At 42.5% G+C, this 12712-nt stretch overlaps 1 protein-coding gene and 1 long non-coding RNA gene across 2 annotated transcripts; one reads left to right on the forward strand and one right to left on the reverse strand.

Moving 5' to 3' along the window:
- Positions 1–1340, reverse strand: LOC109527786 (uncharacterized). The gene is made up of 3 exons (XR_002170583.1): positions 1249–1340; positions 592–697; positions 1–393 (listed from the first exon to the last, which is right to left on the reverse strand). It is a non-coding gene; the product is annotated as an uncharacterized LOC109527786 (long non-coding RNA).
- Positions 1341–2734: 1394 nt separating this feature from the next.
- LOC109527784 (protein kinase C and casein kinase II substrate protein 3-like) lies at positions 2735–12712 on the forward strand. Its single transcript, XM_019889885.1, has 10 exons — positions 2735–2935; positions 5098–5165; positions 7820–7976; positions 8898–9133; positions 9221–9376; positions 9617–9792; positions 10745–10865; positions 11302–11372; positions 11453–11532; positions 11649–12712. The coding sequence occupies exons 2-10, from the start codon at positions 5106–5108 to the stop codon at positions 11756–11758; spliced, it is 1167 nt and encodes a 388-aa protein (XP_019745444.1). The 5' UTR covers positions 2735–2935; positions 5098–5105; the 3' UTR covers positions 11759–12712.

Consider the following 12712-nt stretch of genomic DNA (forward strand, 5'->3'; position numbering starts at 1 on the left):
TTAAGACCATGGGTTCATTTTATTACCAACTGAAATTGAATACTGCAAGTAAAACATTTCATTCATACATTAAAATAATTAAATTCACAATACATTAAATTTAAACATTTAGATGAAAATGATCCCCATCATTGACAAGATGGAGATCCGTCTCCACTGGTGGGCTAGGACACCCAAAAGGTGCTGGCCCTCTTTTCTGCTGCTTGTACCAGTGAGCTTTTTCCTCAGGGTGACCGCCGCCCTGGCCCACGTCCTTCTGACGATCAGGTACTCGCCATCAGCGTGCCACCGATAAAACTGCATCCAGGGTTGGTGGACACACTTTGCAGCAGGCAGGTTAGGGTGCACAAGAATGTTGCAGCTCATTCTTCGTTTGATCAATCAACCTGGGGACTTTGAAAAGAAGAAATATCCTTCAGATGGTTGATTCATCCACTTTTGGAGGAAAATAAAAAAAGCTTCAAATCTCAGACCCTGCCATGTCAGGAGCAGAGCTGCACTTTTATCAACAGAAAATTTCTGAGCCCAGTGCAATCCATCACAGAAGTAATTTATTTTAAATTATTTTATTAAAAGGAAAAAAAAAAATACCTCCATGTCTCGACGACCAGCTTTGGCATCCCCAGTGAGGCCACAGAGATGCAGAACACGGGCGGATCCACACATGGATGATCCCATTTGGGTCTTAAGTGGAAATCTGCAAATATAAAGGTGTACAGAAAGTTACTAGGTCGTGGTCACAGATGGTATCATTTTTGCTTGATCCTCCTCAGTATCTTTGACTTGTCAAGGCCAAAGGTGCACACAATCTCCATGTGGTCTCAGAGCCCAGTGCACGTCATCACAGGAGAATTTTCAATGTAAAAAAAAAATTAAAGCAAATTGTATTTTACAATGTTCGTTAGCTTGGAGCTAAAGGAGCCGCCTCGCAGGCTAACCACGTGCGCAGAGGCCCACTGGAGCAAGACTTCACTGTACAAATGCGTCTCTTGAAACTTTTTCTCGTCGATTAATCAATGACAGGAACCATTAAGAGTGCTTTAATTTAATAAATAGGAGTAACGCACTTGTAATATTAATTCGGCTAAGATTGTAATACAAGTATTACAATCTTGTAAAATTAGTTGCAGTTAAAAATGACACACGCATTGCAGACGACAGGCAAAGTTACTGCTGCTCTGCTTAAGGGGTGAAAAAAATTGGCATTTGTGTCATATATTCCTCTCGATGTTAAAGGTTGATCCTTACCTTGCACGACAGAATCTCAAGAGTAAAAGTGAACGACGACTCCTCCGATATCTGGCTTTATACTCACTTATTGGCTTCCGGTCACATTCTGTGTGCTTTCCTGCCCTCGCGTGGACGGAGGGCGTGTTGCAAATCAGTTTTCCGTGTGCTTTACTGCCCTCGCGTGGACGGAGGGCGTACTGCACAGCAGTTTTCCCAGACCCCATTTTAGAAATGCTGATTCGCGAATGACAGTATCAATTAATACAGCGATGATGTTAACGATTTGTGGCAAAGTGTTTCTGTGTTCAGTTCGGCGTGATGCAGTAGTGTCGAATCGGAACCCTTTTACAATTTTCCGTTTTTCTAAATTGTAACAACATCACTTAAACGTACAGAAAATTTAACGCTGCCTCGCCGATTAACTGATGGTACGAGTAATTACGATTAGAATAATGTTTACGCCTAGTGACAACATTGCCCCCGCGCGCCCTCCACATAATGAGACAAATTAAATAGCGACACAATGAATTAATATGAAGATTATGTTCCAAGTGAATGCTTCTTTGTTTCATTCGGCATGATGTTTGATGCAATAGTTACAGTCACTGTAACACAGTGACCTTCCAAATGCACTTGAAAGGCGTTGTCTCCTGTCTCTTGGTGTCTGCTATCGTTTTAACCACGGGACATCCCAGTGTGTGTCCCGTCTTGTCCGCTTTTGATGGCAGGATGACTAACGACTGGATTACCGTCTGCTCACTGCTGCTTCCAGCTGTTAGCATGACAACACAGCAGCTCCAACAACCGGCTTACGACAAGGCAAGTTGAGACACGGTCAGGCTGCACGAGAGCAACAGTACATGATGTAATCCAACAGGCACCAATGGGAGACACATTTTTTCTACAGCATTTCTATCTCAAATTACAGTAACTTTTCATTCTTGGTACTTTCTTGGAACAAAAAAAAGTTGCTAATCAAATCTGCGGACTCCCACCCAAAGATTCCTGGACCCCTTATAAGTACCCCACCGCTTTTTTTTTTTTTTTTAACATTGGCCGTTGACGCGCTATGAATCGTTTTTGTTCTCCAAGAGTTTGTCCTAATTTTCCTCCTGCCAAAATGCGGCTGCATTTGTTTGGGGGGGGGGGGTGTCATCTCTCTCTCTCTCGCACGCACACGCGCGCGCGCCGGATGTCTCTTCCAGCTGTGCTCGCAGGGGAATGCTGAGGGGGTAAAGAGTGAAATTTTGTGCTGCTTCAAGCTTCTTTTGTGGGGCAATAAAGTTAGTAATGGCCTCATCTGGGACGCGCGCGCGCATACACGCACACGCGCGCACACACACACACGGCGTAACAAAAAATTGTGCATGAAGTTGAAGACGGCGAGCTTACAAGCGCGTGATACAAATAAGTCCCGCAGCTGTTTCAGGGAGGTAAAAGGGGGGTAGAGAAAGGGCTAAAAGGGGGCGCTGAACAAGGGAAAGAGAGGAGTTCGAGGACTGAGGGAGGAGGGGCGAGGAGGCTTGAGGAGGGAGGAGGAAGAGGAGGCCAACTCATCTGACACGAGCGCGAAAAAGCCAAAGGGAAGAGAGACGATCGGGAGCGGCACCGTGCAAGACGAGAACAGGATTTAAAAAAAAAAAAAAAACATCGTGTAAAAAGTGATTACGTTGAGAGACAACGGGAGAAAACTTTTACGGGTTAGGTAAGTATCTGAAGGGAGTGTCCCTCATTGCTCTTCATTCTTTGCTGTTTTTTTCCTGTGTGCGTGTTTGCGCGCGCGCGTTCGCGCACACTGAGTTATGTCTGACAGATGAAAACGGGGGCAAGGGGGGGGGACGATCTACTCTAACATGACGCCCGCTTGGCTGCAGGATTCATGCTCGTTCAGTTGCCAAGATGCACCACGTGAACTTTTCTTTCTTTCTTTCTTCTTTTTTAACTGTTTCAAATGTTCTAAATTCAACAACTTCAACTACCGTTGTCTCCATTGGGGCCTTCTGCAAGCACAAGCAAAACATGAAAGCGCTTTGGATAAAGAAATTCAAGTTGGACCATCTGAGGTCCCTTTTTGCGAAAAACAGAGTTGATTAGTGCAGCTTTGCTATTTGTGCCAAAGCGCATTTGAAGTGTGACTCCTCTTAAAAATCAGCCAAATGAATTTCTGATGACAATATATTGACATGATGAGATATTGATGTGACGATAATGTTCATGTGGCGGCTTCTAGTGTTTGAACTTTTTACATGCAAGTCAATTCACAAAACGAGTTCACGTGACTCACCCTGGATTTCTGATTTAACTGATGATAGGTGATTAATGAGGACAATGTTTTATGAGTGGTCGCGACATATTCATTTGGCTCAGTGTTTGACAGAATAACTCATCAGCTTCTGATTAGGGACTTTTCACACATTGGTCTACTTACAATGACGCTAACGTATCTATCACGATACTCCATTAAAGGAAACTGCAAATTAAGATTGGCTTGCTGATAAGCGATGGCACCAGCAATCAATGTGTTTATGATGTTAACAAAGGTGATGACATTTCCTGTAATTAATTCAGCTTGGTTTTTGACGCAATCATGGCAAATTAGATTTTCATTTGTGACTTTTTCAAAGTGCAAATATACCAAACGTGACACCCGTCACAAGAACATTTACAAATAGTAGCAAAGCAGTTCTATGCGTTAATTCAACATGTTTTTTTTTAAATGCGACTTTGTCCACTTAATTTCACACAGAAAACTGCTGGTCCCGACTGCAACGAGTCAAGTGATTTTACGCACAGTAGCAATGCACTTTTGTTTTTAATTTGGCACGATACAATAACATCACATCAACTTCTTATTTGACTGACAGATGACTGCAAAACCTGCAAAAGTGCCTTTTCAAAGTAGCCCCACAGCCCCCCTGTCTACACAACACAGGAAGTAGAGGTCAGGGTTCAAATGGACAGCAATTCAGTACGTCCTTGAGGGTTATGTCTTTCTCACCAGAGAAAGAGAACGAGATAGACTGCGTGAGACGCTGAGCATGTGATATTCCACGCACAATGGCAACAAATCAGTGCGGGGAAAAAGCTTAGGCGCTATGGACGGGAAGATAAAGGCTGTGCTAGCGTTAGCAAGTGTGGGAATCAAGTTGAATTTGGACAGGAAGTTACGACTGGCACATTCCCACCAGATCTATTTTTAGACAACAGTGAGTTGAAAATTAGGAGATATTAATAAAACATGAACTGATTTGGGGACCGCTTTCATGCGCATGGTCGTCATAGGCGAGTAACCAGCCTAACCACTAACTAGCCGCGAGTTAGTGGTTAGGCTAGCGTCTTGGCAGGATCGTGCTGGGGGAACCTGCACAAGGGACATTCAATTTGGTGAAATGTTTGTGGTTCCTTTTTTGATGAATGATGAAAGCAGGTTTTGGATACAGCTATGCAGCTGCCTCATAGTCAGTTGAATTTGTCAAACAAAAACAGACACATTCTGTGTGAAGCTATGTGTCCAGTAGCATAGTCATCCTTCTAGAATTAACAGGCACACCGAGATGCAGACTCTGGATAACGTTATGCAACTGCTTGTAGAGTAGGGGTGTCAAATCTGGTCCTCGAGGGCTCCTGCTCATCAGCCAGCTCTGCAGAAGCCTGATAATGATCGTGGCCATTCGAATCAGGTCTCTTGAAGGAGGGGAAAGATCTAAAAGAAGCAGTGTAGTGGCCACTCGAAGACCGTATTTGACATGCCTGGTTTGCAGTTTACAGATAAAGCCATTTGTCCCAATTGGCACAAAATGACATAAGAGCTAGCTTGCTATAGCTATATGTGTCATGATACTAACGAGACACTGCTTCATCTTGCAGACACCAAAATGTCGACGCTGCCAGCCAACAACAACCACGAGGATGCGAATCATCGCAGCTTCTGGATGGTAAGATGATGTAAGATGTACGAAGTTCTCGCTAAGTTAACACGCCAACTGTGAACATGTTAGCATTTTAGCAACTTTCATTTGATAGTGTCGATTGACAAGGAAAAAAAAAAGTAAAACGCTTATCTATTTGCCAAGTTTTCTAATTTTCTGCATTTACATGACAATATTTCAAATTCACATTGCAGAAAATGAAAAAATATAAATTGACTATGATTTTATCACTGGTTTGGTCGGTAACGTCAAAAATTGGCTAAAGTGGTGATTATTGTTTTCTCATGTAAAAGCAGATGTTTGCAAATGTCTTATTTTAAAAAAAAAAAGGAATAAGTGTGCTTTCATGGAGTATCACAGAAATCTGAAAATATTTTGTGTTATGGACCTGAAATTCTGAGTTTTGGACAAATTTAAATTGAACAAGGGCTCTAAACAATTAATCGATTATCAAAAAACTGACCATTATTTACCGTTGCCATAGTAATGGAATCTGGGACATGACTGCAAATTCTTATTAATCTGCTTAAACACTTTATTTACCCAGGTTTATGTCCAAGCGTAGCCAAACCATTTTATCCACTAGATAATAGTGACTTATTGCAGGGGAGAATGTTAAACTTGTGTGTGTGTGTGTGTGTGTGTGTGTGTGTGTGCGTGTGTGTGTGTGTGCGTGCGTGTGCGTGCGTGCGTGCGTGTGTGTGTGTGTGTGTGTGTGTGTGCGCGCGTGTGCGTGTGCGTGCACGTGTACGTGTACGCGAACGTGTATGCGTACGCGTCTGCACATGTGTGATGGGGCTCGAGACTAAACACATGACAAAGTGTCGTCTGCCTTGAGGCAGCGGATCGCTCCTAGTTAACAAGGTGTTCTTTGTTTAAACGTAAATAGAAGTCAGCCATTACGACACGGAAGCATGAACGAGGATTCGCTTCTGATTGAGTTTCACATGACTCAATAGATGAATTTAAAAAATCAAACTTGTATCAAACTGGTTCCTGCACTTGTTTTACTGTAGTCTTCATGCAGGATGAGAAAACATTTTGGCTTGTGGCAATGTGACATTCATTAGAGAGGCGCCCTCTCCCCCTTCTTTGTTTCCAGTTAGCATGCTACGCTAGACTAATTGGATGCAGCTCACAGTTGAGACACAAGAAACAGTATGCCTCCCAAGTCAACTGCTGTTCCCAGAATGTCCAGCCATTCCCTTGACGCAGACCTTTTCTACCTTTATGCATTTGACGTGTAAAATTTGGGATATGTGGCTCCTAATTTTATATGATTTCATTTTAGATACCAACCGTTAACAAGTTCGCATTTTATCGATCCTTATGAAAAAATATTTTTCCCACAGTCCGCCAGAGTGCTTTCCATACTCGGACTGCTATCTAGCTACAAAGTTAGCATGTTAGCATTTTAGCCAGTCTCATTTTAAATACTGTAGTTCCTAACTGCAAAGCAAGATGTAAAATTTTTATTAATCGTCCTACAATATTTTTGTCCTTAGTACGCTATGTATTTTATGAATTTTTAAAATTATATACTATTTTATTTTGTTGTTATTGTTTATTATTTATTTATTATGTTTTAAAGATATATTTTTATTTTTTGGGTGATATTTTTCTGTCCTTAGCATTGCTACAGCTAGCATGTTAGCATTTGTTAATCTTTACAGTCGTTTAACCATTGTTGCAGTGCACACAGACACCAAACTGCACGCGCACACACACACACACACACACACACACACACACACACACTCAAAAATGTCTATTTGCGTTAGGCTAGCCATGGTAGCATTCCAGACTTCCCAGATTCCATTGCAAGCACAATATAGAACCTGCTGCTAGCCTGTTAGCATCTATCAACTGGTTTTGTGCTGTGTTGTTTCTGTTGGCCCGCCAGCGGATTCCTCAGCTGGTTCTGCTTAGGGAAGACACATGCATACACACACACACACCCACGCACAGACGTGCACACACGCACAACTCTCTTACTGTTTAACTCACTCACCCAGTTGCTGTCACACACTCTCAATCGCTCACATACTAACCTCTTTCGCCACAGATTCATCCATTCTCACACCCTCGCTCTCACGTGCACACACTCTCACACTCACACTCACACACACACCGTAGAGCTCTTAGTAATAGACGACATGAACTACATCAAACACTGAAATAGACATTTTGATGGGAATGACAGTGGGACTGCCACATTATTTCATACATCTGGAAGACTCCAAAGGCTTTTTACAATAAATGTTCCTTCCTATTTATCTTAATTCCATGCTCATTTCCTGTCATGTCATGAAAGGAGATGACTTACTGTCGAACTGACAGTAAACTCAGTGCAGGAAAAGTCGAAGGCTGCCAGGAAACTTTGGACCGTGACGTCCAAGCTCCACATCCACAAACTGGCCTCTCTCTTGCTTCTCTCCTTGTGTGGGACTCTGGCTTGGTGTCCTTTGGCGTCCTCTGGTGGCCGTCCTGTTAACTCCCAAGCCCAAACGCCCTTTTAGGAAATGTGTAATTTTGGATTACGTGCCACAAACCTCTGACTTTCTCTGTAGATTTCATTAGCGACCAACCTTTGTTAACATCGTTAGAGCAGGAACGCTCTTGATTTTGAAGGTCTAAATCCTCGTCTCTTTGTCTTTTAGCCTGGCAACTACCAGCGCACGGTACGACGCACGGAGGACGCGTTCCAGGCGTGCAGCGACCTGGCAACGTGCATCCAGGAGCGAGCCCGAGTGGAGCGTCAGTATGCAGTGCAGCTCAAAGAGTGGAGCAACAAGTGGAAGCCGCATGTGGACTCCAGTGAGTGCTTGAATGTCAGAAAGCCACAACCAACCTACAAACCTGTTTAGGAGTTTAGACCAGGCTTGCCCAAGTCCGGTCCTTGAGACACCTTGTCCACAGTTTTAGACATCAGTGAGCGATGCAGAAGCCAGGAGCCTGATAATGATCCTGATCAGTTGAATCGGGTATATTGGAGGGAAGCAGGCATCTAAAACAGGCTGCCTCGAGGCTCTCAAGGATCGGACTTGGGCACCCCTGGTCTTGACTCAAGATGTTTTCCAGTCCCTATTGAAGGTCCTGAGAACTTTCTCTCTGCACCTTTTCTAGAGTCCAGTATCCCTCATCAATACGAGACTCATGTCTTAGGACCAAAAAGTCTTTTTGACTAGAACCTTTTGGGACTAGACTAAAACCTTCTCCCAGGAGTAGTAGCTTCACTCGGGACCAACAGCCTCTTGGGACTAAAACCTTCTCGAGACTGACACTTTCCCTTCAGACTAGAACCATCTGTCGGAGGCACAAACCTTATTTTAGGAGTAAAGCCTTCCCCTGGGACTAAAACTTTCTGTCAGGACTAGAATCTTCCCATGGGACTCAGATTTCTTAGGACAAGAACCTTCTCACTGGAATGGATCTGTCTCCCAGGCTAGAACTTTTTCTCTGGACAATACCTTTTCTCTGGACTCCCGTATTTTTGGAAACTAAGACTTTGTCAACAGTAGAACTTTGTCTTGAACCTTCTCTCAGTCCTAAAGCCTTCCCTTGAGATTTCAACTACTATCTAGGAAAGTCCGTAGTCCAAAAGTTGGCATGTGTTATTTTACTGAATATTTACAGCTAGTATGTCAAACTGTTACTGTGGCGATGAACTGGAGCCTATTCCAGCTGACTTCGGGCAGTATTGAATCTGTGTATATATTTCACCTTCCTCTTCTTCAGGTCCTCTGTACGGGTCCCTGCAGAAGGCCTGGCAGTGTTTTCTGTCTTCGGCCGACCGTCTGGCATCTCTGCACGCTTCCATCTGCCGCTCCCTGGTGACCGAAGATGCCGAGAGGCTGAGGGTCTGGCAAAAGGACAACTTCACCAAGAAGATCTTCGGGGGGTTCAAGGAAGCCCAGGACGCTGAGACCGGCTATGCCAGAGCACAGAAACCTTGGACCAAACGTCTCAAAAAGGTTAGGAAAAGTCAGTTCCCGGCTGTTAGAAACTGAGATTTTCATCGCTGAGGATGTCGAGTGTGATCTTATTTGATATGTTGTCAGCTGGACAAAGCCAAACGGGCATACCACAAGGCCAGTCGCAAGGAGCACGCCGCCCGGGAGCGCGAGTCACAAGCACAAGCCAGTCAGAACATGGCGGCGGACAAGCAGAAGAAGATTCAGGAGGATCGAGAGATGGTGCAGCAGGAGACGCACAAGGTAATGAACCACCAACAGCAATAAGAATTTCTTCGTCATTTTTAAATTGTATTGTTTGTCAATTAATTCATCCCATTAAATAATTGTTTAGTTGACTTCTTGTAAATAATCAAATCAACTCAAATGGTGAAATGAAAGAGCAGAGTATTTGGTATGTGGATGGTGGGCCAGACTCTGCCCCCCCCTCCCGCTTCATCACAAGTTCCTTTTAATGTTGTGGTGTTTCTCTGTGCATGATAGGTGCGAACCCGCTATGAGAAAGTACTGGAAGAGACCAATCGCTACGCCCCTCGCTACATGGAGGAGATGGAGGCCGTCTTTGACCAGTCGCAGGACGAGGAGCGCAAGAGGATCATCTTCCTCAAGCAGGCCTTCCTCTCCTTCGACAAGCACCTCGACGTCACCACCAACGACAGGTTGCCTCACCCGGGTCTATTCCTATCCATTTCGTCGGTATCACCATTGTATATTCAAGTCAACTTCACGTATACCGCTACTGGATAATTCCATAAACCTAATCAAAGGTACAAATGTACATTCAAGTCAACTTTATTGTTACCTCCGTACGTTTTTCAATGAACCGCACGAGAGGTACCGTTGAATTGTTAAATTAACATCAAAGGTAAGACTGTGAAAGCAAATCAACTTCTTATGTACCATTACTTTGTATTTTAATGACCTTCAACTCCGAGACCCCGGAGTACATATAAATCACCTTCAAAGGTACTGCCACTGTGTTCATTGACCTTCACCCAACTTCAAAGGCGCTGCTGTGTATTTTAGGGAGCTACGTCTTTGAAAAGGCAGTCAGCTAACATCAAAGGCACCACCGGTTAGCAAATTAACTTCAAGTGTACCAACACTGTATTGTACTTCCAAGGTACTTCTTCATATTTAAAAAAAAATTCAAAGGTACCACCAGCCTATATTTAAATAAAATTCAAAGATCTTTCTGTGTATTTAAAAACACAACTTCATTGGTACTAACCATACATTCAAATTAAGATCTACCACCATTGTTCTTTGAAAATACCTTCAACCAACTTCAAAAGAACTTAACTTTAAAGGTGCCACTGTATATTTAAATTAGCTTTGGAGGGACCACTGTTTATTTAAATGAACTTCAAGGGTACCACTGTATATCTTAATAATCTTCACGCAAAGGCGCCACTGTATATGTAAATAAATGCAGCATTTAACTTCCCGTGTGCCGCTTCCTCTCCCACCTGTGTCAAACTAACAGGAAAATAATATCCCTCCCCGCTGACGAACACAAGGCCGGTCAGCACTTTATAAAATTCACATAATTCATCATCTGCATGTTGATAAACATCATCAATCATTCTCTCATTTCTCTCGTTGCCGCAGTGTGAAGGAAGTTTACGGCCAACTGCACGATACGGTGGCAGCCATCGACGAGCACGAGGACCTCCGTTGGTGGAAGAACACGCATGGGCCAGGCATGCCCACTGATTGGCCGCACTTTCAGGTGCCCCTCACGGCTAATTAGCTTAGCATTAAAAAAAAGAAAAGAAATAAAACAAAAAAAAAAACAATTAAAAACTGGCAAAACTAACGGCCAGTAGCTATTGATAGGTCATTAGCCACATTGCTATAGCTAGCTGTGATGTTTCTTACATGCAACAAAATCAAATATGAGACATGTTGACAGCGGGACTGGTCTGTTGTCAACAGCCTGCGGTCTCAGATCTTACCAACAGAGGGCGCCAACACACTGGAACAGCAGTCAAGTTCAACTGCATGCAAACATTATAGACTACAGTACTAGCTAATATTAAATTCTTAGCCATAACGTCAAAATATGTTCTAGGATTTTGCAGAACATGCTAGTAGTGAGATAACAGTTACTCATGCTAACATACTTATTCTGATTCTGTTTTTTTTCCAACTGAATTAATGTTCAGGAATGGACACCTGAGAAAAAAAATAAAAAAGGGAAAGAGGTGGTTGGAGAGAAAGCAACATTAGAGAAGAGGTAAAGAAATTCAACGCAAAAGTATGATGATGACGATACGGTCGATGAGCTGTTTTGTTGTTGTTGTTGTTTTTTTTTAGCGCAATGATTGTTGGTGTGAAAGTGAGAGCGTTGTACGACTACGTCGGCCAGGAGACGGATGAACTCTCCTTCAAAGCTGGTAAACATCACTACCAACTTATTATTATTATTTTTAACACCATTTGTGTGCCACACACGCACACACACACACACAAAAACATGACAAAATAATACTGTTCGTCTTCCTCTTTGCAGGCGAAGAGTTCATGAAGACTGAGGAAGAGGATGACCAGGGCTGGTGTAGAGGAGTGAAGGACGGTGGCCTGGAGGGACTTTATCCCGCTAATTACGTGGAGGTGGTTTAGTGGAAAAAGAAAAAATATTTTTTAATCGAGTTGATACATTTCTCCTGTGGATGTTTGCTTTCTAAGACAAAAAACAAAAAAAATCAACAACAACAACAATGCTGTACATAAAAATTGTAGCCCTTAGCCAAAGATCTGTGGACATTTTAACATGCAGAGACATTAAGATTATTTTTAAGGTGACCATTTATACTCTGAGGCTATGCTGTGTTTGTTTAGTTCACCATAGCTACCACAAACATTTCCTCATTGTTTTGTTAGGAAGTTCTGTTTCGAAGTCCTATTCCGAAGTTACATTTTGATGCACGTTCCAAGTGCAAGTTATGTAGTTACATCACAAAGTTTTATTGCAAAGGTTACGAAGGTACGTTATGAAATAATTTTGTGACGGTACATTACAAATTCATGTTTTGAATGTATGCTTCAAATGTACGTCAGCGAATTTACATTGCAAATGTACGTTAGGAAAGGTAAGTTATGAACTTAGTTTCTGAATGGGAGTTAAAATCAGATGTTACGAAAATACTTTACAGGGGTACTTTGCAATTGTGTGATTGTTTGTCAATCACATTCTTTGTGGCTATGCTGTTTTGTATAACATGAGTCGTCAGGCGTGACGGAGAATATTCGAAATTGTACATTTCTACATCATGTCAAGCGCATTAGCGATGCTAAAGAAACGCGTGCTAAATGCCAAACTGTCAGTATTTATTGTGTTAAAGTGTGGTGCTAAAAATCTTATTTTATTACACTTCCTTGTTTGAAAGAAGCTATGTTTAGCAAGAAATACCACTTTTGGCAAACGTGTTCCTTTGAATATATACCTATAAATCTTCACTGTAAGTGTATAAATATAAGAAGCATTCCACTTTGGTCTTATCCACTATATGTGTGTGAAACACTCTTGTACCCCAAATCTTTTTGTTTTTTTAGGAAATAAACTTTTGGAACTTT

The sequence above is a fragment of the Hippocampus comes genome, unplaced genomic scaffold (genome assembly GCF_001891065.2).
Source record: "Hippocampus comes isolate QL1 unplaced genomic scaffold, H_comes_QL1_v1.1 scaffold326, whole genome shotgun sequence".
Classification (NCBI taxonomy): Eukaryota; Metazoa; Chordata; class Actinopteri; order Syngnathiformes; family Syngnathidae; genus Hippocampus; species Hippocampus comes.